General features: G+C 43.0%; 3 protein-coding genes and 1 long non-coding RNA gene across 4 annotated transcripts in view; 2 read left to right on the top strand and 2 right to left on the bottom strand.

Annotated features, from left to right (window-relative positions):
* The window catches only part of fryl (furry homolog, like), a 69,854-nt gene extending 52,062 nt beyond the window's left edge, over nt 1-17,792 (top strand). The window contains exons 51-62 of the mRNA XM_077606504.1: nt 925-1,101; nt 1,895-2,095; nt 4,173-4,394; nt 6,565-6,899; nt 9,510-9,717; nt 9,797-9,946; nt 10,021-10,119; nt 12,420-12,488; nt 12,691-12,708; nt 13,842-13,952; nt 15,252-15,454; nt 16,396-17,792. Coding sequence (XP_077462630.1) covers nt 925-1,101; nt 1,895-2,095; nt 4,173-4,394; nt 6,565-6,899; nt 9,510-9,717; nt 9,797-9,946; nt 10,021-10,119; nt 12,420-12,488; nt 12,691-12,708; nt 13,842-13,952; nt 15,252-15,454; nt 16,396-16,621 — 2,019 coding nt within the window. The 3' untranslated portion in view covers nt 16,622-17,792. The remainder of the gene's footprint in view (nt 1-924; nt 1,102-1,894; nt 2,096-4,172; nt 4,395-6,564; nt 6,900-9,509; nt 9,718-9,796; nt 9,947-10,020; nt 10,120-12,419; nt 12,489-12,690; nt 12,709-13,841; nt 13,953-15,251; nt 15,455-16,395) is intronic.
* A 796-nt stretch (nt 17,793-18,588) lies between these two features.
* zar1 (zygote arrest 1) lies at nt 18,589-20,370 on the bottom strand. Its single transcript, XM_077606882.1, has 4 exons — nt 19,557-20,370; nt 19,065-19,157; nt 18,915-18,989; nt 18,589-18,845 (listed from the first exon to the last, which is right to left on the bottom strand). Exons 1-4 carry the CDS (start codon nt 20,211-20,213, stop codon nt 18,702-18,704), a joined length of 969 nt encoding a protein of 322 aa, XP_077463008.1. The 5' UTR covers nt 20,214-20,370; the 3' UTR covers nt 18,589-18,701.
* Nucleotides 18,864-26,440, top strand: part of LOC144078637 (uncharacterized) — an 18,653-nt gene continuing 11,076 nt past the window's right edge. Inside the window, exons 1-2 of the long non-coding RNA XR_013301275.1 lie at nt 18,864-20,423; nt 20,705-20,871. This is a non-coding gene — a long non-coding RNA (uncharacterized LOC144078637). The remainder of the gene's footprint in view (nt 20,424-20,704; nt 20,872-26,440) is intronic.
* slc10a4 (solute carrier family 10 member 4) lies at nt 21,352-25,573 on the bottom strand. Its single transcript, XM_077606881.1, has 3 exons — nt 25,050-25,573; nt 22,567-22,777; nt 21,352-22,499 (listed from the first exon to the last, which is right to left on the bottom strand). Exons 1-3 carry the CDS (start codon nt 25,490-25,492, stop codon nt 21,954-21,956), a joined length of 1,200 nt encoding a protein of 399 aa, XP_077463007.1. The 5' UTR covers nt 25,493-25,573; the 3' UTR covers nt 21,352-21,953.

The raw sequence follows: 26,440 nt of genomic DNA, 5'->3' as shown, positions 1-26,440 counted from the left end.
TAGATGTATATTAAATTTCCTGATTTTCCTCCTTATAAATCAATAATTGTAATTTTTTTAATCAATTTTTCTGTTTTTAGTTCAAAAATCATTTTGTAAAATCTAAAAATATAAAAAAAGCTAAAATAAACATTGTTTTAGATCTATAAAAAACTGAATATTCAGGCCTTTTAAACAAGTTCATTTAATCCATTTATAAAAAAAAAAAAAAAATTAATATATCTAAAATGGTCTGGCCCACGTGAAATCAAGTTGACGTTAAAGCGGCCCGCAAACCAACCCGAGTCCGACACCCTTGCTATAAAGCAAGACAATGCGGCCGATATTGTCATTTATTTCAAAATAGAGAAAAGATAAACAGCTTAACAAAATTTAAGAAGAAAAAAAAAATGGTATCTTGCATAAAACGTGAAAAAACTCACTTACTTGTGCCTGGCATTACTCGCTCAGGGCGCCGCCATCTTACCTCAGGATGACAAACTAGACCACTACGGACCCACTTCCTGGTTGTACTGCTCACGTGACTTCCTTTTTTAATTTGTCTACGTGCAGGCAACACCCTTTCGGAATTTGCAATCAGCAGACAAGTCTTTCGATTGATACAGTATCTCAGAAATACCATGTGCAATGATTTTTCCCTTCAAAGTAACACATTTGTACTCCTATTAAAACCATGAATATGGAGGTGAAAATTGTGAACCAGGGGGCAGCTTATACGTGAGAAATTGTAAAATTCAACCATTTTAAGGCATTTTTAAGGGTGCGGCTTATACGTGGAGGCGGTTAATATGCGAGAAAATACGGTATCTGCCGTTGATTGACGTTGGATCCATTTTGACTGGAAGTGCAGGCAGCGATCATTCGCTGCTTGTTGCAGTTCCCACGATAAGAGACATATTTGCTAATGGTCCTTTTGTGAAACAGGTGGTGTTCTCGTCCAACGAGGATCTGGACTCGTCCGACCAGCAGACCAGTCTTATCCCCACGGTGGAAGAAGTGGTACGAGAGGAGGAGGTGCTGCCAGAGGAGATGGGAAGCGAGCAGCAGTTTGGAGTCTTTAAGGACTTTGACTTCTTAGATATTGAGCTGGAGGACGCAGAGGTAAGAAAATGCTCAGTGAAAAAAAAACTTGCACTTTTATTATTTTTGTTCATCCTTAATCTTTTTTTGTTGCGGCGTCGGTCAAGTTGAGTCATTTAAAAAAAATCTTTATTTGTTAGTATTTTGGGGGTAATTTATTTAATTTATAATACCCCCAATTAATAAACAAACCCTGGTCATAGAGAAAAAATAGCATATCAAAATGTCAATATTAAATTGACGGGAATTTTAAAATGATCATCGTGATGTCTATGTTGTCATAAGCCATTGATTAAAAATACTTCAACGTAAAATTGTCCTTGCAGGAATTAGGGGGGAAAGAAGGAGCTTTCTTGAAAATATTCATTAAATATTCATCTTGGGAACATAACACTTCCCATCAACAACATTAAATGACTTAAATAAAACAAGAAAATTCCATTTTTCTGGGAATCCAGCGTCCACTGTCCATTCGTCTTAATGTTTAATGTTCTTATCCCCGCGCCTATGTTTCTACTTGTCTTCTATTTGTCTAATAACACCTGTGTTCCTTCTCTTTTTTTGCCACAAGGAGTTGCAGGTAAGTCTGGCAGGAGTAAACCCCCCCACACCCCCCACCTTGTTTGAAATAAATACGCGTGTGTCCCCCCCCCGCTTTGGATACTCCTGCACGGCACTTGTACCTCGTTTTATATCCACAGCCATGCTTTTGTTCTTGACGTCTCGTGTTTGTGAGCCTCATCTAAAAAACGCCAATGGTATCCGAGCGTTTTCTCAATTTTTCCTCACCGTGGTGTCCCTGGCTTTCCCGCAGGGGGAGAGCATGGACAACTTCAACTGGGGGGTCCGCCGACGCTCCCTTGAGAGCATGGACAAGGGGGACACGCCGTCCCTGCAGGAGTGCCAGTACGCCGGCAGCACGCCCAGCCTCAACCTCACCAACCACGAGGACACTGACGAGTCGTCCGAGGAGGAGGTACTGAGCGCTAGCCAGATTCTCAGCCGCTCCGCCCGCGTAAGTCGCACTCTGGTCAGGGTCCGTAGAATTACGGGCCCCCCCCCCTCCGACCCCCGCCCGCCGTTCCCCGACCCGCCACGCTCCTCCTCACGCAATCTGCCGCGTATGTGCGTGAGAGTGCTGTGTGGGCGCGAGGGGCTTGGTGCTTGCTTATTGGCTGGTGCTCCCCCTTCTAGCAAGCTCTGTCTGCTACAGCGGTTGTAGCTCGCTCCTCTTTAAAGCTCTCTTGCCTCCTCCCCCACTTTTTTGTGGGTAAGTACAGCTCTGACAGCATTCTTTACACCTAAAAAAAAGGCAAGTTTAACCGATAAGCCCCTCATAACAAATTACAGTATCATCATAAATTAAACAAGGTACGAACCTAAATATTTCAATTTTTTTTAATTTTTTTTTTTTTAACTTAAAATGTATTTATTTATTTATTTAAAATTTAGTCAAATGTGCATCGATTGCACTGAACTTTGTTGGCCCTTCTTGGTGTTAGCAAAAATCTGGGGTCTGGTCAAAAATGAAAACAAATTCAAGGGATGTTGAAAGTAGTAGTGTATATCATAATATATTTTTATAGCTATTATCTTTTGTTGCCAGGCGATTGATTTCACGATTCACTAATTCTTTGATCCAATGTTTTGATTTGTGAATCTAAAATGTGTTTGGGGGGGGATCGATCTCATGTTTAAAATAGAGCTAATATAATACGTGTATTTTAATTATTGATTTTTTTAATAACAATTTGCTAAATTGTTCTGGTTTGAAAATGTCCTTATTAGTGGGTTTTCTTCAAATCGAATGAAGCTGAAATTAGAATTACAATATGTAATGTTAGTAGAATATTGATACATTTGGATGGTGTATTCATAATTGCATTAACTAATGCTTATAATATATAACACAACAAAATTATGAATCAAACATGAATCAGCTATTACATTTAAATACATCAAAAATGTTTATTTTTGTGCAATAAATAAATATACTATTTTTTTCTTGCCTGCCATTGACAGTGATAAAGCAACCAGAATTGATCTAAAAATGAACTATTTACCCATTAATCCCACAGTGGGTCATTGAATGACCGCTGCCATCGCTCCCCCTCCAAATGGCTTGGACACCTATCGCTGTCAATGTCACTAAAATGACCATCCTAAACGAAACCTTTCATTTTCATACAAAAAAAAAAAAACTTGCTGTATCAATGTTGCAAATGTCTTACCAAAAGAGCTTACCATATTTTCACGACTATACGGCGCATCGTGTTTTTAGCCGCAGTGTCAATAACGAGTGCTATTTCTGTATTTTACACACACAAAGGCCGCACCGTTTTTATAGACGCAGCCAGGCATGGCAAAACATACACCAGCTTAAACATATAGACACACGCCAAAAACACGTTTTTAAAAAGGCAACGGAAGCAAAACTGAGTTCGGTTGTACTTTATTTAGCCATTTTACAATGTACTCACGTCATCATCACCCACAAATGCATCAAAGTCCTCATTTTCTGTGTCCGAATTGAACAATTGTCCAAATGAGTCATCGAAAACGCTGAGTTTTTTACGTTCGTCCAGGCGGCCACAATCCATTTGCAAATAGTAGCTAGCTAGTAGCTAGCGTAACTATTCCAACGCTGTCTTCCATGCTTCGTAAAGCTGTTGATGTCGATCGCCAGGCCACAATCCATTGGGTGTATTGACAAAAGAACTCTATATCCCAGCAGTCATTGCGCAGTACTTTTTCTACGGGGAAAATAGTAGAGTTGGGGGCTGCTTGCCGTAGTTGTGAGAGCTGTAGAGGATGGTGTACCCTATCGACTGATTTATTTGATTTTATCGTGATAACAATTTTAGTATTGGTCCATATATAAAGTGCACTGGATGATAAGGCGCCCTGTCTATTTTGGAGAAAATTTAAGACTTTTATGTGCGCCTTATAGTGGTGAAAATACGGTAATGGCATATTTCCTTTCCATGACCCCTCCCCCGTTGTTTCCGAAATGCCTCATTTGAAGACTTTCCCTCCATTTTGGGTCGCAAACAACTAACCTTCCTTTTAAAAATGTGTTTCCCCTCGAGCAGCTCAACAGCGACTCGGCCACGGACGACACGGCGTCCAACCACGTGGACTCGCTGCAGCAGTCGCAAGAGTCGTCGGGCAGCGCGGCGGCGGCCGAGGAGGCGGCGGCCCTGGCCACCCTGGCCACTTTGACGCCCCTCCGCCGCCTTCCCTCCTTCCCCCGGCCGGATAGCCCCGCGTTGGAGACGGCCCGCTCAGACAGCACCGGCAGCCAGCTGCCTGAGGTGCGATCATTGGGGGGCCGTGACAAATTGTGGTGCTCTTGGGGAGCCTTCTAAGCCTGGCTTTTTTAACTCTTGATTTATTGATTTCTTTTCCTCTTTTTATTCGGGCTTTCGGCTCTTGGCTTCACGGGGCTCGTCGGGAACGCGCTTGTTGGCTGCTCATTTCTCTCAGCTTTCGCTGCTTTTTTTTTTAGAACGACTTTTTTCCCTGCTGCGTACTTACGTGTGTGTGGTTTAGCACTCGTAGCTTTTTTTTTAAATGATTGTGGTGGGGCTTTGGCATTTGATATCGGGGAGAGATTGCAAAAAAAAGAAAAAAAAGACTCACCTCAGGTCAGCTGTAACTGCTCACCTCCAATAACCAAACAACTAATCCCCCACCTCACCCACCCTCAAATCCTGAAAACTTAAACACCGGACACCGCCGTAAATCGCCACGGAAACGAACGCATGTGTGAGTATGACACGCGCATGATAACAAACACATTGACTTTGACTGCCTTCTCGCATGGACTAACTAAACGCCGGCGTTTTTCCAACTCGAAAAGCTTGAATGAATGACGAATGCAGGTTGGAAGGATTGTCAACTTTTTCAATGTCGCCCGAAGGACGCGACAGCCGCAGCTTTTAGCGTAATGAGCCCCTCGGATATAAAAAAAAAAAAAGCATCAATACTCGGGCTCGTCGTTCCCTTCCAGGACGGCCACTTTCTAAAAGCTTTTTGTAATATAGCGTCCCGTCACTCCTACGTGATGTTCTGGCCGTCTGCCACGGTACAAAAAAAAAAGAAAACACTTTAAAGACAAGCGCTTTCCTTGGATTATTTTAATGAATTGGCTTTTATTGCCATTTTTTTTTTGTTCAACAGTCACGACGATGGAATGGAAATGTATTGTTTTATCACCGGCGTAAAACAGGGAGGGAACAATGCTGGTAGGGTCTCGTTCATTTGAATGAATGATTTAACTCATTCATTAATGGATGAATTAGGGATGGCAGTGGCAATGGATTAGAACTCTATCTCTGTCAATGGTGACTAATGATTTAAATGCCACTCACTGTTAGCTAAGGGCAATTTTTGTCTAACTGAAGCTCCATAATTAAATATGTAGTAATATTTAGTTTTATATCTATTTAAATCTTTGTGTTTCAATTTGTATTTTGTTTAACCTAATTGCTATATTACAGTACAGTAACCAAACATTGCACTCAGTTGTTTCTTTAATATGTCATTGTATGCCAATATTTTATTTTTATTTTTACAAAACAACGCATTTTTGTAAAAATAAAAAAAATCGAAGATTTCTTTAATTTAATCTTTAACTTTATTACAAAATATGCATATATATATGCATATTTTGTAAAAATAAAAAATCAAATATTTATTCAATTTAATCTTTAACTGTATTACAAAATATGCATATATATATATGCATATTTTGTAAAAATAAAATATTCAATTTAATCTTTAACTGTATTACAAAATATGCATATATATACATGCATATCTTGTAAAAATAAAAAATCTAATATTTATTCAATTTAATCTTTAACTGTATTACAAAATATGCATATATATGCATATTTTGTAAAAAAAATAAAATATTCTATTTAATCTTTAATATTTCATTGTATTACAAAATATGCATATATATCATATAGTTGATATTAATTTAAAATAGTGGATCATACATGTGAAAATGTTGGTTATTTTGCCCATCAGTGAGCTAATTTTCAGATTCTGCACCCCCCCAAAAAAATGAGTTAAAAACACCTGTCAGGTTCGCCAGGGCAAATATTATGTGATTTATTTCATTTGTGAACAAGAGTTTGTTCACGCAGATCGTAGACCGTTACAGCCACAAGATGGAGAGAAGTTAGGCAGTAAATTACAAGCCGATGAACCCATTCATCTCTCCTTTCCCGCCGGTCGTTTCCTCATCCGCTTTATTGGCACAAGGGTGCAATTTCTAATGGCGTTTCAGTAATAGATGAACGTGGCCTCCTGTTTATTGATCGCTCTTAGTTTTCTGGAGTTTCCCATGGGAGACATCGGCGTGCAAAGGAAGTAAAAATGGTTACTTTAAGCTTCCCCTCGGATAATAGAGACCATACGTTTTCTTAAGCGAAGAGCGCCCGTCCGCTGACGAACGATGTTCTGACGTTGCAGGACGGCGTGGGCGCCACCACGGCGGCCGACGAGCTGAGCAGCAGCGTCAGCGAGGACACGGGTTTTGGCAGCGCCCCCCCTTTGGCCCCCGAAGAGACCCCCGAGCCTCGAGAGGGCCCTCCGCCACCGGCCTTGGACACCCCGCCGGGGTCCCTTTGCGAGGAGGAAGCGCACCCTTCCACCCAGACCAAGCCGGACGCAGAAGCGGACCTGGATCCGGACCCGGATCCGGATAGCGTTTGCGGGTCCGTGTGGGAGGAGGATGTCACTCAGGCCTTGAAGGAACTGGACGAGCGCTGCGAGGAGGAGGAGGCCGACTACTCTAGTGTTTCCAGGTCAGTCTCATGGATTTTAGGATTCTAACTCTCATCTCGGGGTGGTCAAACTCGTCACCAAATTGGAGAATTTTAAAGAATTTTTCATTTTTTTTTAATATTTTACATTTTTAAGAAGAACAATTCATGGTGTCATCATGAAATGAATTGAAAACTATTTTATAGTTCATTATCTTTTAGATCAAATGGAACTACAACCACCCGGACGGAAGCGCCTTTGAAAACTAATGACTCAAATACATTAATTATCGGTACCAAACTTGAGAAGAAAATATACAAGAAAAAGCATTCAATTCCATTCAAAATAAGTAAAATTTGAAAACAACGGCATTTAAATACTTGGAAAATGACATTTTACAGCATTCGAATCCATGAAAAAGTTTAATTGACTACTTCCAACATATTTGAACATGTGAACAGTGCATATTTTTCACTAACTTAGGGGAAAATACAGTAGATTTAAACAACCTCAATAATTGTAATTTTTCAATCCATTTTTTCTGTGTTTTTAGTTCAAAAATTATTTTGTAAAATCTAAAAATACATAAAAAGCTGAAATAAACATTGTTTTAGATCTATAAAAAAACGGAATATTCAGGGATTTTAATCCAGTTCTTTTAATCCATTTATAAAAAAAAAAAACTCTAAATATTATATCTAAAATGGTCCGGCCCACATGAAATCAAGTTGACGTTAACGCGGCCCGCGAACCAACCCGAGTCTGACACCCCTGTTTTAGAGCATTAGAATCCATGAAAAAGTTTACGTACGACTCGTACGGTGTTTGTAAGGTTTTTTTGGGGTTTGTAGGGGGAATCAATAATCATTTATAAGGGCAGTTATCGGCAGAGGTTGACAGGTATGTATTTTTCACTAAGCTCTAACTTAGGAGAAAATACAGTAATTTTAAACAACCTCCATTTTTGGATGTCGTGCTCCTCTAAACGACGACAACCGTAGTTTAAAGTCTTTGGCCGGACTTGAGTTTCCCCGGCTTTTACCCTCATTGTTCTGGCACCATGACTAATCCCCCCCTGGCGCCATTCCCTCTCGATTGGCCCCGATTGACCAAAGTGAACCAAACTTCCCCCAGAGGACATTCACCATTTGGGAATTTCCACCAACAACCGTCCACGACACAAAACATCCGTCACCCGCTTATGATTGACACTCGTGCGTGTCAGGCGCACTTTGAGTGATTGCCCGCCGACAACGGGGGGGCACTTAGAGTTGAGCGAGCGGCCATCTGTCAAGATTTATGCCGTTTGCCGAGGCAGTCTGCACTGCGCTAGCGCTAAGCGAGAGAGAAAGAGAGAAAGAGAGAGAGCGGGGATGAGGACGGAGACGCTGTCGGCGGCGGTGGGCTTCAGATACTTGTATTCTGTCTGCTTCTTCAGGCTCTTTGGTCCCACGGGCCTGTGAGTACTGAATATATATGTATATTATATATACACGTACTGTACTGTCATGTGTGTCCGTCGGAGGGGGAGAAAGAGGAGTGATGTGGGATGCTAAGTGGCTAATAGCTCTTGTTGTTGTGCTCGGGCACTGCAGCAAATCCATCAGGAAGTGGGCCAGCGTTTGTTTACATAAGACTTTCCTAATCTTCATGCAGATGAATGCGCCCATTGGACGGCAGGAGAAATCTCACCCTCACTAAAGTAGAAAAAGTACAGGGATTCCTCCTGGGATGACATATTGCAGTCCGTTATCGAGCTGGTAACCTACTTTGTGTACGTGACAAGGGGGTAGTTTTGTTTTGACGGTGCATTTCAGCAAGATAGATGTCCAAGCGTGGATTTGAATGAGTTTGTCCGGAGGAGGGGATGGCCGCTGCCAGATGGTTTGTGTTTCGTCTTCAATGCCAGACCAAAAGTTCTTACTCTGGCCAAGATTCACCCTCCCACCCATTAGATTTAATCCATTTGAGCTACTTTCATTGGCTGCCAGTCCTCCCACTTCATCTTTCGTCCCAATGATTATTTGTTGCAGCAGTCCAATGACTAAAATAAATAATTTCTAATGATATTGATCATGATTAAGAAAAAATAGCCAATGAGTTTTTAAATAAGCACCGTTTGTTTCAATGTATAACATTTTAAAGAAACACAATTCCTTTTTTTTTTTGTTACCAAGAGGATTTCTACTGATGATTTGAGATTGAGTTGTAGACAGAATTTTATTCCAATTAATTCCCGCATATTTTTGGTTCACTATTTGACCTGTTATTCCCAATTTGTAGCTTTCCAATATTTTTGTGTCCAAACCAAAGCCATAACTAACGTATAGATATTGTGTGGAGATAGCAAACTATGTTGAAGTGAAAAGAAACTTTGATAAAAATAGTGTTACTTTTGTTTTGTGAAATCTTGAAAAAAAAATTGGGTGAGAAAATAGTTTCACAAACATTTCGATTCATCCTGATGGTGGTAAACACACCAAGATATTGTTTTTCAGTTTCAACTAGTATGCGAGCAACACAAAAAAAAAGACAGTGGGATTTCTTGGAATGTAAAATTAAAGGGAAAAAAGAACAACTCCCAACTATGTTGTAATGTCTGAAAGATTTTGTATAAATAACCCTAAAAATGTTTATCTGTGTCTTTGCAGCCAAGATGAAGGCGAGGCCGACTCCTTCCCCGAGACCCAGACGTCGCCGCCCCCCTCGCCCTTCCTCTCGGCCATCCTGGCGGCGTTTCAACCCGCGGCCTACGACGACGACGAGGACGCCTGGCGCTGCCACGTCAACCAGATGCTGTCGGACGCCGACGGATCGTGCGCCGTCTACACCTTCCACGTCTTCTCGCGGCTCTTCCAGGTTTTTCGCCCGTGGCAAAAAGCTTGCATCTCTTTCCACCCTCCATTTTTCTCATCATTCCTCCCGCCTTGACTTCCAGAACATTCAGAGAAAGTTCGGCGCCCTCACGCACGCGTCGGTCCATTTCCTAGGCGAGAAACTTCAGCGCATGGGCAATCAGTTCCTCAGTTCTCTGGAAGTCATGACGTCACACTCGCGCTGCCCCACCGTGCTGCTCGACGCCGAGACGGTACGCCCGCCGTCCATCCGTATGCTCCGCCCCTTTCCCGTCATCCATTCATGTTTTTCGTTTCTCTGTTTTAGCTGGTCTCGTGCGGACTGCTGGAGACGCTCAAGTTTAGCGTGCTAGAGCTCCAGGAACACCTGGACACGTACAACGCTAAGCGAGAAGCCGCAGAAGTCGTAAGTGCCACGCGCTAAATATCTGCTACCTTCCCCCTGTCAAAAATTGTTGTTATCAATTTCAGTGTCAGCCAATGACTTTATCGGATTTGTCCGACTGATCAATTTACACGCTTCAATCCTGCATTGTACCATCAAAAAACAAAACAAAAAACTACAACAATCCAATTGGATTTAGCGCTAGGCCTCATGTTGTTGTCTATGTTTTGACTATTTTTTTTGATAACAGATAATGGCATACCTGGCAACCTTGGCCAATCACTCTCCTTATTAATGATTGCAATTCCCCTTATTAAGCGATTAAAAAAAACATACAAATGTAACGCGGCACATATTTACTCACATAGGGCGCACTTAAAAGTCGAAAATGTTCTCCAAAGTGGACAGGGTGCCCAATCAGTCCGTGCGTTGATAGGTCTGTAAAACAGCTTAAGGAGGGGGTTAAGAAAGAGTGAGACCAATTTAAAGGAGATTCAGTTTATTACCAGACTGCAGAATGGGGAGAGCTCAAACAGCGTGAAGCGCTCACGGTCTGTTGTCCTGCAACTCTCACCGAATGACCAGTGAGTGAGTCTTAAATACAGGCAAAACTGACAGTTGTCAGCAGGACTTTGGACAGATACGTTTTAGTCAATTGCAGGGAAAAGATTGTTTAATCAGTGTCAGACAGTTGAGTGTTTCTGCAGACTTTGTCTTATCTTACAGCATATTTTGTATGCACTAAAGTCAAGATTCTGTAGATGTCGCCGTATGACGCCGACAGATTGACTGTCTGGGTACATTGCTTGTTGACGCGCTATATTTATATAGTGAAAAGGGTGGCAGTGACTAACACGCGTGCGCATATTATGCTTAAAGCATGACAATATTAGAAATCGTCAATGACGTTTTCGTCTGCTACCAGTGGCCGAGACGATCCGGATTAGAGCCGAAATTGGTAAAACCGGATCGGTTTTACAAAAAAACATACTTCAAAAAAAATCCCCACAATTGTTATGCGGTGTACACAATTTGAAATGATCAAAAAAACATATAAAATACAGGAAAACGTATACATTAACAAGTAAGCAATGGTGTTTTTAGGTCATTTTGGTACCCGACATGTTTCGCCGCGTTACTGCCGCCTTTATCAGAGTGTCGCTGGCGTAATCGTGACGCGCCTTCATCAGCTGATGAAGGTGGAAGTAACACGCCATAACATGTCCGGTAAGAAAACGACCCTAAAAACACCATCATCAGTTATAAACAAAGTAGTCAAGGGCTCATCTTGCTTCACAAGTGCGTCATTCCTAACGTGACGTCTGCGATTTTCCCTGTCGAGTGGCTAAAAATAACTCCCCTGGTGCTCCTAAATCAGTTAAAGCGGGCTGGGTAGGAGGATTTTTGCCAGGGAGGAGATACTAGAGGGAGGGATGAGATTGTGGGGGTGCTCGCTCGGCTCTGCTATGCATTAAAGCTAATTGGATGAGAAAGCTACGCTAGCCGCACGGTACAGTATTAGAACCACTCCTGTTGTCTAAAACAGGAGCAGGATATTGGTTCTTAATACGTCAATTGAATCGGCTCACTTGTTATGACATGTGCAGGAAATAAAAAGCCAGGTGATGATATTTATTGGATAAACCATAGGAAATTTGCTGTTAGCATTTATTCGTGAGAATCTACTTTATGCTGATCTATGTTGTTTTTGCTAGTCTTTTTTGTGTTTTGAACGAAAATACTGTTTTTTCCCCATTTTTATTCAGAAGAAATGTAAAGGATTTAGTCAAGATTTAGCCTGAACAAAAAAAAAAGGATTTTATGTGATAAGTAGAAATGTATGAGTTTAAAAATCTCACAGAAAATGCTTGGAATTTTTGGCCTTTTTATGTTTTAGCCACTCGTTAGGTCGTCATCAAAAAGGGGGGTGCTTGAATATTTTTATTGTCCTAATTGATGATGAAAACTTTGATGCTGACAAACCGAGAAGAGAAATAAATATAAATAAAAATAAGGGTTGACGTGACACAAAAACATGGTGCATTTACATTAAAAAATTATTCGTTGATTGGACGGCTATCACCATCAATGGAAGCCAATGACTTATTGATATTATGCTAGCAGAATATTGTCTAAAAAACACTATTAGATGAATAGATGTATTTACCTTTGCATCATTGTGCAATCACTGTATATATTTTCTTTCATTAATTAAAAATGTACTATATCATGGCATCATTACGCTTTTAAAAACGCCCCTATAGTTTCAAATTATATCGATGAAACTCCCGCTATATATTTTGATAATCCCTTTTTTTCAGTGGCTGGAAAACTGCAGAAAAACCTTCGGGGACAAAGACAACTGCCAGCGGCTCAACACTCAGGCGCAGGTAAGCCCCGCCCACCTTCTTCTTCCACTTATCTTTCAACCAACCGCGGACGTACGTTCCTCTTTAAAGTGTTAAACTTTGGTTTTGTGTCGGAGCAGGCGCCATATTTTCCAAACCGCATCCCGTCAGGCAAATCATTGGTGGAGTCAATCCATCTAATTGTTTGCTGTTTTTTTCTTGTCCTCCTTAACTTCTTGCTTAGCACATGGAGAGTCTGGCAGTAAGTCCTTCTCCTGTTTTAATACACAACATTACCATCCTCATCCCGCTGCCCTGATTGGCCACGTAACAATGAACCACCCTCATCCAATCATATTGTTAGCCCCGCCCCCTAAAGGCCGTAAATATGTCTTTTGTGTTTTGCCTGAAATCCAACGTACGGCGTTCGAAAGTAGAGACATTTTTTTAAAAATTATTTTTATTATTATTATTTATTTTATTTTTTATTTTTTGCATGATTGTCGGTCGAGTTCTATGCCCCCTCAGGTGGGAAGTACAGGGGGTCTCAGTTTTTGGTTCTATATGTAATATTCCCAATTCGGAAATAGGAATGCCTCTATCAATAATGTTAGTCGTTTTATTTTTGGTAAGGTTTTGGAGAGCTTTTTTGTTTGTTTCTTTTGTCACTTATCAATTTTATGTTATGCCTTTGTTTATGGAGGTTTTTTTTTCACCTTTTTGGATGCCAATGGCAGCCAATAGCTTGACTCAATGCACTGTAAGGGTAAAAAAAATCTTATTTATGCATGAAATGGTTAAATATTAGTTACTGTTTTTTGCACGATTTGGTAAATTTTTGTGATTTTGTTGCCAGATGAAAAAAAAACAGGTTTCTGGCTTTTGGTTCGTTTCTTTTGTGTATTATTTTTCCCAAATTTATGACCAGGTAATATTAGATTTTTTTCCCCTCTAATTTTAACATTTTGGGGGTTTTCTTCTATGTTTAACCAAGTTTCAACAATTTGGGTTTATGACTAAAGTTGTAACTGTTGTTGTATAAAAGCAATGTGTTTTATACACGCTACAATATCTAGTTGATAACTTTACCTTCGATGTACTTCTACATTTGAATGGGAAAAAAAACCAAACCTTGTAAAACTGAGCCCCCCCGCTTTATAATTAGCGACATCATCATTGGGTGCATCCCGGCAGACAGATCCTTTCCTAATCAACTAATTGAGCTAGCGATAGTCAGATAGCGCCCGAAATTCGGACGGTGCCACTCCTGGCCTGGTCAATTAACCCTTTCACCCTGCCCCGCCGTCTCCTGGTTCCTTTTTCTTTCCGTCTCACCTCCACCTTTTTTTTTGTTTGTTTGTTTGTTTGTTTTTCTCCCACCGTGTGTGTGCTCAGGAGCTGGAGTTGTGTCGCCGCCTGTACAAGCTGCACTTTCAGCTGCTGCTGCTCTTTCAGGCTTACTGCAAGCTCATCAGCAGAGTGGACACCATCAAGAGGGAAGCCGAGGTAGGCCGCAAAAAGACGCTTGAAACTAGAGATGTCTTGATCGGGTATTTTTTTTGCACCCGAGTTCCGAGTGTCCTCATTCCAAAGACAGAGTCTTGACGCAAGATGGAAATGTATAAAGGTGGCATGTCATTTTTGGGGGGGAGTAAAGAGCATTGTGAGGTTACCCGTTATGGAAAATGAATGAATGAAAGACGTGTTATTATTATTAGTACAACAGGAATTTAAACAAAGCCGAAAAAAATCAGATATCCCCATTTTTTGGAACAAAATAATGTTTAAAATTTCTTTTCAATTTTTTGGGGGAATGGGATGAATTGAGCGATCTTGGTTAAAAGTCAGAACCATTGATTCAGCAAAGTTGGTTTCTCCATTGTCAATCTAAACCGATACATTTATATATATATATATATATATATGTGTGTGTGTGTGTGTATATATATGTATGTATGTATATATATATATATATATATATATATTTTTTATATATATATATATATGTGTATGTGTATATATATATATATGTATATATATGTATGTATATATGTCTGTATATATATATAATATATTTTTAATTTAGCTTTCCTTATACTTTGCTGGATTGTTTCATTGTTTTTATTCTTAAAATCATTGACTGCCATTAACATTTAATTCATTCATTTTCCTTTCCGCTTATCCTCACAAGGGTCGCTGGGGGTGCTGGAGCCCATCCCAGCCAACATCGGGCAGTAGACCCTGAATTTGTTGCAGGAAACAAGAACCAATCACGCTCACTCACTCATACCTCTGGACAATTTAACCTACAATTAGCCTAGCATGCATGCTAAAACAATCGCTGCCACTTCTCCCAGTCAAAATGGATTGGACATCCATCGCCGTATCTGCCACCCAATAACTTAATCTTAAAAAAAAAAGTACCAATTTTTTCCCCAATTCTGAACTTCTGAACAACTTTGGCCATTTTAATCAGTCTTTTTTGGCCCCTTTTTTCAACTTTTGACAGTCAAAAAAAAAACGAGAGCCTGGCTAATGGAAGTGTCCCGCCCACTTGAGTAAAAGAGCGCCGAGCATGGCGTGCTGCGTGCACGACGAGCGCAATGCTCGGCTATCCGGGCTGCATCTTAATGCACCTTTAAGTGGATTACACCACTGAATGAAATTGAATGATTTCTGGTGGGCCTGGTCAGCTGCCGTTAGTGTTCAAATTCAATCAAGATGTTTATTGGACCACGCGTCCCCCTCCCCCGCCACACTCACGCCGTTCCCGCCTATCCGTCGTCCATCTCGCCCGTCGTCTAGGTGACCAACATGTCGGACGAGTTGGGAGCCCTGGAGAGCTGCCTGAATGCGGCCGAGCGGGCCAACCACGGGCGGGAGGACGCGCCCGCCGTGCCCGTGCCGGACGCCGCCCACGCCGACGTTGAGACCGCCATCCAGTCGTTGGTGGAGACGTTGAGAGGGCGGGACTTCTACTCGGCGCTCGCACAAGTCAAAGTCTTCAGGTAGCGCCCGATATTGCTTCAGCGATATAGGCAAATTTTTGTCATATTTTTTGGGGGGGGAAGCAATTAGTACAAAAAAAGATCATAAAAAACTAAATGTTTTGAGAAATTAGATGGAAAAGGGGGTTTCTTTTAATGCCAAACATGAGTCACCCACTATTTTCATTTTAACGTTGTCTTGGGTAAAATATTTTTCTCCCCCGCTTTGTGCTGTACGACCCAAACACAAAGTAATAACTCCAAAAAGAAACAAACCCATTTTTTATGGAATAACATACAGACAGAACCAAATCGACAAATGATCAATTTAAGGTTTTTTTTTTTTTTTAAAGATTTTTTGGGCAACACGGCGGACATTATTGGCAAATCATTGATATATATATATATATATATATATATATATATATATATATATATATATATATATATTTTACATTACATATTTACCGGTAATAGAATTTCTCAGACTTTTTCGCCGTTCTTAACCTGTTTTTCAATGTTATTGTTTATATATATCAGCAAATCCACAAAAAAATCAATTGACTCTGGTCCAAAAATGTGATAAAGCAGGGGTGGCCAAGTCCAGTCCTCGATAGCCCCTATCTTTGACCTATTTTTACTATTATTACTTTTACCTTTTTTACCTTTTTCCCCCTCCTCTAGCACACCTGAATCAAATAATCAACTCGTCACCAAGCTGTCCAGAAGCTTAATACCGATCCCAAACATTTGATTCAGGTGTGTTGGTGGAGGGAGACATGGAAAACAGACTGGATAAGGGGTCTCAAGGACCGGACTTGGCCACCACCGTGATAATGGAACTAAAAACCACGTGCCTTATAATGCGGAAAATACAGTTTAGAAAAATGGATTGGCCGTCTTCAGTGGCAGAAAACGAATATAAAAAAGGAAAATGTCCGTCTGTCTCCCTCTGCCGCCAGGTCGCTGTGGCCCAACGACATCTTCGGCAACGACGGGGACGACGCCGTGCAGACGCTGTTGCACATCTACTTCCGCCACCAGACGCTGGGCCAGACGGGCTGCCTGGCCGTGGTGGGTCCCAAGCGCGACCTCTCGCAGGCCAGCGGACGCCTCATGGAGCTCAACCTGCAGATCCGAGAGGCCTTGAGTCGGGCGCAGGCTCCCGGCGGGGACGCCGCCCCATGAGCGCCACGGGCGCCGCCAACGCCGCCGGCGTACAAAAGGGCTACCAAAAAAAAGGACGCGCAGGAACAATACTTGGATTTACACGCCGGCCGGCCGAACGGACGCTCCGAGTACCATTTTCGGGACGTTGAGTTTTTTTGGGGTGACGTTACCTCAAAAATCTTCCCATGCTATGTATATACATATATCGCTATATGTATATACATAAAAAAAAACATATATTATACATTTAAAAAAAACATGCAAGATTCCGTTTGCAATAAGTCACACACGTCGGCAAAGCAGTGGGATGATCCATTTTGGGTTTTATTTGTGCTATTATTATTATTTTTTTGACATTTATTTGTCCTTCCCTGCACGCCAATCGATGACAACAACAACAACAAAAAAAGCGCATGCTTGAGTGAGAAGCAAAGCAGAGTATTTTTGAGGGAGAAATGTATTTTTTATGATTCAGAGCTAAACTTCCCGGGTTGTAAATGTTGGGGTATTTAACGCGCGGCGAGCGCCTGTGGGAAATCCTCAGGGAAGTCAGTCAGTGTAAAAAGAGAAACCTATAAAGAGATCTGAATATATATATCTATATATATATATATATTTCCGCCCCCCCCGTCAAGGCTGTCAATCACCCGTTTAACCAAATACGCAGCTGCCTTTAGATGCTGTGTGACGCATAGATATCCACACGCGCACAGCTCATAACTTATTTTACTCTGTATATATTTTAGAAAGTATTTTGGCCCTCCTTCCTTGTACTTTAATGCACTGCAGAGGACGGCGCGCTCATGTGATGAGTCATTCCCAAACCTAACCTTTTTAATTTTTTTTTTCCTGTCCCCCTCCTGTTGGGACGTGCTGCCTTTTTTTTGGAGCGATGATGTCACGAACGAGGAAGGACGACGACCGAGAGGAGGCCAAGGGCTCTACTGTAGCATCCGTAAAAGCGCCCGCCCGCCCGCCGCACGTCTTCCGTCTCGGAATCCAAAGATGAGCGACAGTCGCTGCTTGTCTGGTACATTCTGAATGCTGTTCATTTATTTAAAGATTCTTTCTTTTGACCTGGGAGAGCTTTTATTTTAGAGGTGCATTTTTTGTTGTTTTTTTTTGTCACATACCAGCCTTCTCTCTGGACGAAATAAAAGTCGAATCATATGTTCGAGACTTCTTGAAAGGTTTTCATCCTTTTTTTTAAACTCACGAATGGTAAATGATAATGTATTTTTTTAAAACTAAGCAAGGAAATCAATTTCCCATCAGCCTAACCCTAAATATTTTCCCCCTCCCGTTTCAGCACGTGTCAAAGTGGCGGCCCGGGGGCCAAATCTGGCCCACCGCATCATTTTGTGTGGCCCAGGAAAGTAAATGAGTGCCGACTTTCTGTTTTAGGATCAAATTAAAATGAAGAGTATAGATGTATATTACATTTCCTGATTTTCCCCCTTTTAAATCAATAATTGTCATTTTTTAATCCATTTTTTCTGTGTTTTTAGTTCAAAAATCATTTTGTAAAATCTAAAATATCAAAAAAGCTAAAATAAAAAAGGTTTTAGATCTATAAAATACTGAATATTCAGGGCTTTTAATCAATTTATTTTTAAAAAAATCTAAATATTAAATCCAAAATGGTGCAGCCCACGTGAAATGAAGTTGACGTTAAAACGGCCCGCGAACCCCTGGTCTACAGGAATCCGAATATTTCCCCCATTTTTCGTTAAAATTCAAATTGTATACCATTTTTGTCATTCAGGAATTTTAGCCTTTTTAATGAAAGAACTGTCTAGGTTGACTTCCTTTACCAGATCTTAAAATTAAATGATCAAGTCATAAACCATCATTTTTTTCAAAGGTAATGTGTATTGCTATAGCATTGAAATGTTCAATCATTTTGGTGCATACATAAATTGCCAAATGCGTTGACCCCTTACAAGGCTGGCCTTAAAACTATATAGAAAATGCAAAAAAAGATGTGCAAGATAGACCTTTTATTGGTGAACATGCGTGACAGACAATGTCATGGCAGCAAGAAAACATCAACCAAAAGTATACTGAAACCAAAAGTATACTGAAATGCTAGAGCCCATCAAATGATGTACTTGAAGCTGAAGGTGCTATCGCAGGACAGTCGCTTGCCTTTGCAGCGGCCGCACAAGTCCTGTCTGTGCGGACGCTTGGGGTCCCCGTGGCGTTTGGGCAAGGCGCAAGAACAGCGGGCTTGGTTGCAAGTCTGAAAATGGAAGCACATTTCAGCCAGGGGCCAACACTTTCCACATTTTAAACCTGAAAGCGGGCTCACGTGACATGTGATGTCCTCCACGCGGTACGGGTTGAAATCCTTTTGGCATTTTCGGCAGTATTGCTTGAAGTAAACCTGGGGGAGAAGAGTTGATCAGTTTTGAGAAAGAAAAAAAAAATTCAATTGTTAGGTAGTTGGACCGCCCCTTACCTTGTAGGTGCCGTGAACGCACCACACGTAGGCGCTCTCCCATCTCAGGTTGCATTCGCGGCAGTGGTAATATCCATACTTTTGCTCCAAAAACTGAAACGGAATAAAGTGTACCATTCACGTGAAATATTCAAAAAAATATCCTATCGACACTGCTCAAGATCTAAAAACTCTTAGATCGGTGATAATGAAGAAAATGTTTGAACGAAAACGCCCATTTACAGTCAGGCCGTCATTTCAACGTGTGTGCTACTCACAGATTTAGCACATGTGCGTGTGATTAGGACCCGTTTTTCCAAACATTCGTTCATTTTCCATACCTCTTATTCCCACATGGGTCGCGGAAGGTGCTGGAACCCATCCTAACTAAGTTCGGGCACCGTTTTTCAAGCAGTTTGGACTATTTTAGGAGTTTGTGGCAGCTACGACAACAAAACGACGGATTTTGCCGCCTAAATGGACAGGACACGAATGCGCATGCGTAATACTTGCCTGGAACCGCGCTCTTGTTTGGCCCTTGGACTTCTCAATGGCGGCCTTTTTGTTCTCGTTCTTCGGCGGCTCTTCCAACTTGACCGGCTCAACCGGGGAATCTTCCGGGCCGTCGTTGTCTTCTTCGTTTTCGTCCACGGCGGGCTCCCCCACCTCGGCCTCCCCCTCAGCGGCCTGAACTTGGGCCTCCCCTCGCTCCTGCTCCTCCGCCACAAAGCAGGTGAAGTTTCGGTAGGCGACAGGCGAGTAGAGCGCCAGGGTCCGCGGATAACGGACGCCTCCCTTGGGGCTTCCACTCTGGGCGGAGGCGGCGGAACTCTCGGAGGTCTTCTTACGCCGAAAGTTCCGCTTCATGGGGACGAGGGTTCGCGGCCCGAGGGAGCACTGCGTCGAGGCGTCCTGCTTGGGTTTGACCTGAACGGCCACGTCTTTGGTGTTGGCCTTGCGGAGCCTCGGCGTCAGCTTGGGGTTGATCTGGTAAAGCATGGACTTGAGTTGGGCCCGCTGCTGGTTGTTGAAGGCCTCCGAGGCGTCGCCATAGTCGGACAGGTAACTGCTACTCTTGGACTTCCACGGCGGGTATCGGCCCTCGTACGGGGCACGGTTGGAAGCGGAATAGTAATAGCGATCGATTGGCTCGTCGTCGTATGTTGCCATTTTGTTTTTATTTATTTTCTCTCTCTCACTCGCTTTTTTTTAGATCTCGTATTGCTCAACCAGCAAGGCCTGGTAAAGTGATGTCGTCTAAATGACTGGCTTGGCTTTCAATTAGGGCTCATTAGACGCAGCTCTGAGCCCCACCCCCCCTGAAGAAGGGGGCGTGTCTTTGCAATTCACGTGGATCTGCAGCAGACCGTTTTTTGAGTGGTAAGTGAACTGTTTTTTATTTATTTTTGAAACCTTTATGGAGCAAGCGAATATGTTTAAGCATTTTTTTAAAAAAACATTTAAGATCTGGCATCAGAATTTGGGTCACGTAGGCCAGATTTGGGAAAATTTTGTCAGATTTTTTGCCAGATGAAAAAAAATTCTGGTTTCTGGCCTTTGGTTAGAAATAGCAAATAGAAATAGCGATCGACTGGCTCGTCGTCGTATGTTGCCATTTTGTTTTTATTTATTTTCTCTCTCTCTCACTCGCTTTTTTTTAGATCTCGTATTGCTCAACCAGCAAGGCCTAGTAAAGTGATGTCGTCTAAATGACTGGCCTGGCTTTCAATTAGGGCTCATTAGACGCAGCTGTGAGCCCCACCCCCCCTGAAGAAGGGGGCGTGTCTTTGCAATTCACGTGGATCTGCAGCAGACCGTTCTTTGAGTGGTAAGTGAACTGTTTTTTATTTATTTTTGAAACCTTTATGGAGCAAGCGAATATGTTTAAGCATTTTTTTAAAAAATGGGTTTTAAGATCTGGCATCATAATTTGGGTCACGTAGGCCAGATTTGGGAAAATTTTGTCATATTTTTTGCCAGATGAAAACAAATTCAGGTTTCTGGCCTTTGGTTTGTTTCTTTTGTGTATTATTTTTCCCAAATTTATGAGCAGGTTATATTCGATTTTTTCCCCTCCAATAATTTTAACATTTTTGGGGTTTTCTTCTATGTTTAACCAAGTTTCAACAATTTTGGTTTATGACTAAAGTTGTAACTGTTTGGTACAAATGTGGATAGGATGTTTGGTGCGGTCAATGGAAGCCAATGAGTTAAAAGGGTTAAAGTATGAATATATAGGGGGAAATTATCTTTAAAACGTGGATGACAATATTAAACGGACTTAAATGCATTTCTCAGCCCCCCCCCAAAAAAAATTCTCTACATTTTTAATTTTCACCATAGATTTTTTTTTCATTTACACATATAATACATTTGTTCACACACACAAAATAGCTGATTGTTACATTCACAGACTGATGTGTTTTCACGCATGATGCTTTTTTTATCGATAAACAATGAGAATCCTCATTTCTTTCCACGCCTTCCTAAAAGAATTGCCTGAGCCATTTTTTTTTTTTTTTTTTGGGAAGCACCATTCCAACTATTTTAATAGGTTTTGTTTAAAAAATGACTCGGGCAGTAATTTTACAAGGGTGACCATTTTTTTCCACTTTGAAATGGCAAATGAAAACTGAAAATGTAACAGATTTTTCCAACAGGGATTTTTAGAAACATAAAATTGGAAAAATGGGAGTGAAATTTTCTTTCTGCAAGACAAAAAAATCATGAGTAATTCTGTCTCCTCCCACCAGATGGCGCCCTTTATGTGACGCGGCGTGAAATAATGAGAATAATACGAAATATTTGCACCCGGTGCTTACATTTTCAGTTTTCTTGACCTTTCTAAATGGAAATTGCGAGATTATTAAGGCCTTCCATGCATCAGCCCGTCACGGGTTGAACCTTTTGTCAGACAGGCGTGGGGTCCGGGGGGCAGGGCTCCAACATAATGGTGTTGGGGTCGCTGACGGTCACGGCACCGTACGAGCCGACAAAATCGTCGTCGTCGTCGTCGCCGTCCTGGAAGCGGCGGTACGTGATGTCCGTGTCCTCGCCGCCCCGCCGGTCGGGCGGCTCCTCCTTGCCCAGCACCCGGCGGCGGTAGGCGCGGTACGCCAGGATGAAGACGCCGGCCTCGGCCGCCTGGAAGAGCGCGTAGAGCAGCGGGAACATGTACATGGCGCCCATCAGCTGCGGCGGGAAGGCCAGCTTGAGGATGGCGGTGCACAGCTGCACGTTCTGGCAGCCCGTCTCCAGCGAGACGGCGCGCCGGCAGTTGGGCGGCAGCTCGAAGAGCGTGGCCAGCCCGTAGCCCGCCGCGTAGCCGCACATGGGCATGAGCAGGGCCACCGCGTACACGGACGGCGGGATGGCCGACAGCAACTCGGGGCCCAGCGTGGCCGCCGTCAGGACGAAGAGCAGCAGTAGGGTGACCAGCAGGGACCACAAGGAAGCCTGAGGAGACGCCGTGTCGGGTCAGGGGGCCGCCGCCAAACGTGGCTTGGCCCCGGACGGACCTTACCTTCAAGACCTTGTCGGCCAGGCGCGTGTAGCGGTAGCGCAGCGCGACGCCCAGCCCGATGGGGATGAGCGTGCTGCACAGCGTGAGGATGATGGCGCCGAAGGGCAACAGGCTGACCACCGGCGTGTTGATCCACGCCCGGCTGTAGATCCACAGGCACAGCGGCATGAGGACCAGGGCCAGCAGGGTGGATGAGATGGTCATGATGATGCTGCAATAGGGCGGAGACAAACTATTTTCGCCACCAGTCGGCTCTGTACGTTGTACAGTGGTACCTCGACCTACGATCAGCTCGTGGTACTACATGCTCGTGATACGATGAAAATTTCGATCGAATAATTCGCCTGCGATACGATCAAAATTTCGAGATGTGACCAAGCCAGGTGGCCTTGACATGAGACGCTGTTTATCATTGTAGCGCACTGTCTTTTTTGCCGGATCTCTTTCGTGTATAACAGATATCTACGAGGACTGAACGATTTATTTAGACGAGTTTCGACCAGGAAATGCACTGTACATGCGCGGGCAAAAAGAGGGCTTTCTGGGTAATGAAGTATACTCGTGCACACAACACCGATAGCCAATGGCACCCTTTCTCAGAATAAAACTTCATTACCCACAATCAATATGTGGGTAGGCTGAGCTGTTGCATTTTTTCAGTGTTATTCCTTCCTTAGCCTGTTAGCTCCTGCTAAGACTAGTTCTCGTTAGCAAGTGGTCGTGCGTTATCCTATTGTGAGGACATTTGTGTGCATCATTTTCGGAATATTTTGAAGGCAATACAACAGCAAACAGCCCATCGATAGCGAACGTGAGGGTGGAGGCGTGGCAAACAACTAACCCGGCTAGAACGAAGGTAAAAAAAAAATAAAACAAAATTAGAATTCAGGTTTGTGTAAAGTTACATTAAACATATGTTTGAGTGTGTCTGTATATACTAATCAAAGGTAATTTAAATTTGTTTGTTCGGTTAAGAGTGCGTTGTCATGGAAAGTCCCCCAGAAAAACACCCCCCGCCAATCAACGAAATCCGCCCAATTTTAGTTAGATTAAACACATTTTATTACTATTAAACCACAAATTATGTGTTACTTTGTTAATAGATGGCGAATTAGAAGAAATAAAAAAAAATTCAAATCCAATATCCTGTTTTTGGTGTTTTTTCAGAGGGTTGGAACAAATTATTTTGTTTTTAATTAATTTCAATGGGAAACATTCACTCGAGTTACGAAAAGGTACCACTGTATTTGTCGCGTTATGTCACGTTGGGGCCAAAAATAAAAATAAAATGTCGGACTGGGAAAAATTGGCTTTGGATTATATTATGCCTGTCAAGTGGTTAGCATGTCCACCACGCAGTTCAGAGAAGGCAAATTCCATCCCAGCTGTGTGGAGTTTGCGTGTTCTCGCCGGGCTTGCGTGGGTTTTCTATGGGTACTCCGGTTCCCTTCTCCGTTTGACACCCCTGGCGTCATTCTTTCTTTTGGGGGGGGGGGCGTTCCTTTTCACCGACGTCATCTCCTCGTTTACTGCATCCGCAGTAATTCCATTACTGGAGCTCGGACATCTTTACTGGCTTCTTTCCAGTCGTCTGCCGATGGCTGCATTAATGTCGTGCGTTTCATTTTTTTTTTCATCGAGCCAACATGCTCTTTTCGTTTAATATCTTTGGATCCTTTAGAAAAGAATTATTTTTCAAAATTGTGATCTTGAGTTGCAAGCGGTCAATGATTTATTGAATGAACTATAGCTATACAATTAGATAGTTTTAAATGTTTGTAAAAGTGACTCTCCATTTGATACTATTTAAATAGTCAATTTTCATTCATTTTCTGTTTTGTTCTGTTTATTCTCACAAGGGTTGCGGGGGGTGCTGGAGCCAATCCCTGCCATTTGGAGTCGTAGATTGTCATGGTATTTATTGTGTTTTTGAATGAACTATAGCTATAAAATTAGATAGTTAGTTTATAATGTTTGTAAAAGTAACTAAATTTTATACTATTTTAATAGTCAATTTTCATTTATTTTCTGTTCTGTTTATTCTCACAAGGGTTGCGGGGGTGGGGGGGGGGGATGCTGGAGCCAATCCCAGCCATTCGCAGTCGTAGATTGTCATGGTATTTATTATGTTATTGAATGAACTATAGCTATACAATTAGATAGTTAGTTTGAAATGTTTGTAAAAGTGACTCTCCATTTGATACTATATTTTAATAGTCAATTTTCATTCATTTTCTGTTCTGTTCTGTTTATTCTCACAAGGGTAGCGGTGGGGTGCTGGAGCCAATCCCAGCCATTCGCATTCATAGATTGTCATGGTATTTATTGTGTGAATATTTCCTAGTTTTTGGAATCACCTCTTCGACAGCAGTTAGTTAGTTAGTTGCTTGAGTTAGTTTTTAGAAATGTTGTTTTGCTTTGGATTATTTTTTTTTTTTTTTATGTGAAGGTCCCGAAAGCAAAGTCAATAAGATAGCAAGTACCTGAGGTTCATCTCCCCGTGCACCAGCAGCGACATGATGTTGGACAGGTTCCCCCCGGGGCAGCAGCCGCAAAGGAGCACGGCCACGGCGGCCACGTCGTCCAGCGAGAAGGCCAAGGCCAGCAGGAATGCCACCAGGGGCATGATGACGAACTGGCACAGCACGGCCAGCAGCACCCCCACGGGGCGCCGGAGCTGCTGGCCCAGCTGCCCCACGTCCACCGTGCAGCCCAAGCCCAGCATGGTGAAGCACAGCACCAGACCCACGAACACGTTGACGCCGTGGCTCAGCGGGGAGTCCCAGAAGGCGGGCACCAGCGCGAGGACGTCGCCGGGGTCCGTCGGGTCCGGAGCCAGGGCCGGGGCCGGAGTCAGACCCAGAGTCAGAGCCGCGGTCGGCTCCGGACTCGGAGCCGGGGCCGCCACGCTCGCGTCCGCCGGCATGGCCGCCTCCCTCCCCCCGACACTCTCGTCTCGACGCACGGAGTCGCTACGGCACCATGGCGGGGGTCAAGCGCACGGTGTCCGGAGAGGAAAAAGAGAGGACCGCTGCATCCCGGACGCCCCCTTTTATAGCGCCGCGTGCGCGCAGTCGCGCGCGTCATCGTCTCTGCTCTGCGCCATCAACAAGTCCACGGCGAGCTGACTGGCTCAGATGCGCAATTTAGATCCCATCCTCTTCCATCAGCTTAGAGCCAAGATGTCAAACATATGGGCCGGAAGTGGCCCGCTTAGGGGGTACTCGGCCATTTGGTCGCCGGACTTTTGGTCGCCCGGAAGGTTATTGATAATTACCATTTAAAATTGTTGCTCAAATTCCCTAAATACAAACTGTGAATTATTATTTAGTCATACTTAATGCCCTAGTAATTATTAGGCTAAAGAAAAGCTCCAAATTTCCCGTACTTTTATTGTGTTTTGTTGGAGAACTTGTTAAGACCCTGACTGACGTAGTTTCTTAAAGGGACAACGCATGTACATACAAACTCTTATACACTCACACGTCGGCTCAGTGAAACTGCTCATGGCCATTGTTGGCTTTTATTGATGCGTAGACCGTGTTGTTTTACCTTGTTTTGTCGCCGGTCTTTTGGTCCTCGGTCTTTTGGTCGCCCGTTGTTGCGGTCCGGGCGACCAAAAGACAGTGACCAAACGTCCACGACCAAACGTCCGGCGACCAAATGTCCGGTCACGCGCTTAGGGGGTGTTGGAGTGAAGGGGGATTCCGACACCGACGCGGTGGAAGGAAGCCAGTAATGGGATTTACAAATCCTTTTGTAAAGATGATGTCGGTGGTACAGATCACCAAAAAAGGGAAGGGGTGACGCCAGGAAGCCAGCGGTGGAAAACATACGGCCCGTGAGCCAGAAGTGGCCTGCTCCTGGGTCCAAT

This window comes from Stigmatopora argus, chromosome 8, assembly GCF_051989625.1.
Source record: "Stigmatopora argus isolate UIUO_Sarg chromosome 8, RoL_Sarg_1.0, whole genome shotgun sequence".
Lineage (NCBI taxonomy): Eukaryota > Metazoa > Chordata > Actinopteri > Syngnathiformes > Syngnathidae > Stigmatopora > Stigmatopora argus.
The sequence above is the reverse complement of the archived record's forward strand: the minus strand, read 5'-3'. Positions and strand labels throughout refer to the sequence as shown.

Coding starts and splice junctions, on each gene's coding strand:
- zar1 (XM_077606882.1), bottom strand. CDS start 20,213: ATGGCAACATACGACGACGAGCCAATCGATCGCTATTACTATTCCGCT. Junction 18,990..19,064: donor GCGTTCACGGCACCTACAAG/GTAAGGGGCGGT, acceptor CTTCTCCCCCAG/GTTTACTTCAAGCAATACTG. Junction 18,846..18,914: donor TGGAGGACATCACATGTCAC/GTGAGCCCGCTT, acceptor TTCCATTTTCAG/ACTTGCAACCAAGCCCGCTG.
- slc10a4 (XM_077606881.1), bottom strand. CDS start 25,492: ATGCCGGCGGACGCGAGCGTGGCGGCCCCGGCTCCGAGTCCGGAGCCG. Junction 22,778..25,049: donor CACGGGGAGATGAACCTCAG/GTACTTGCTATC, acceptor GCCCTATTGCAG/CATCATCATGACCATCTCAT. Junction 22,500..22,566: donor TGGCCGACAAGGTCTTGAAG/GTAAGGTCCGTC, acceptor GCGTCTCCTCAG/GCTTCCTTGTGGTCCCTGCT.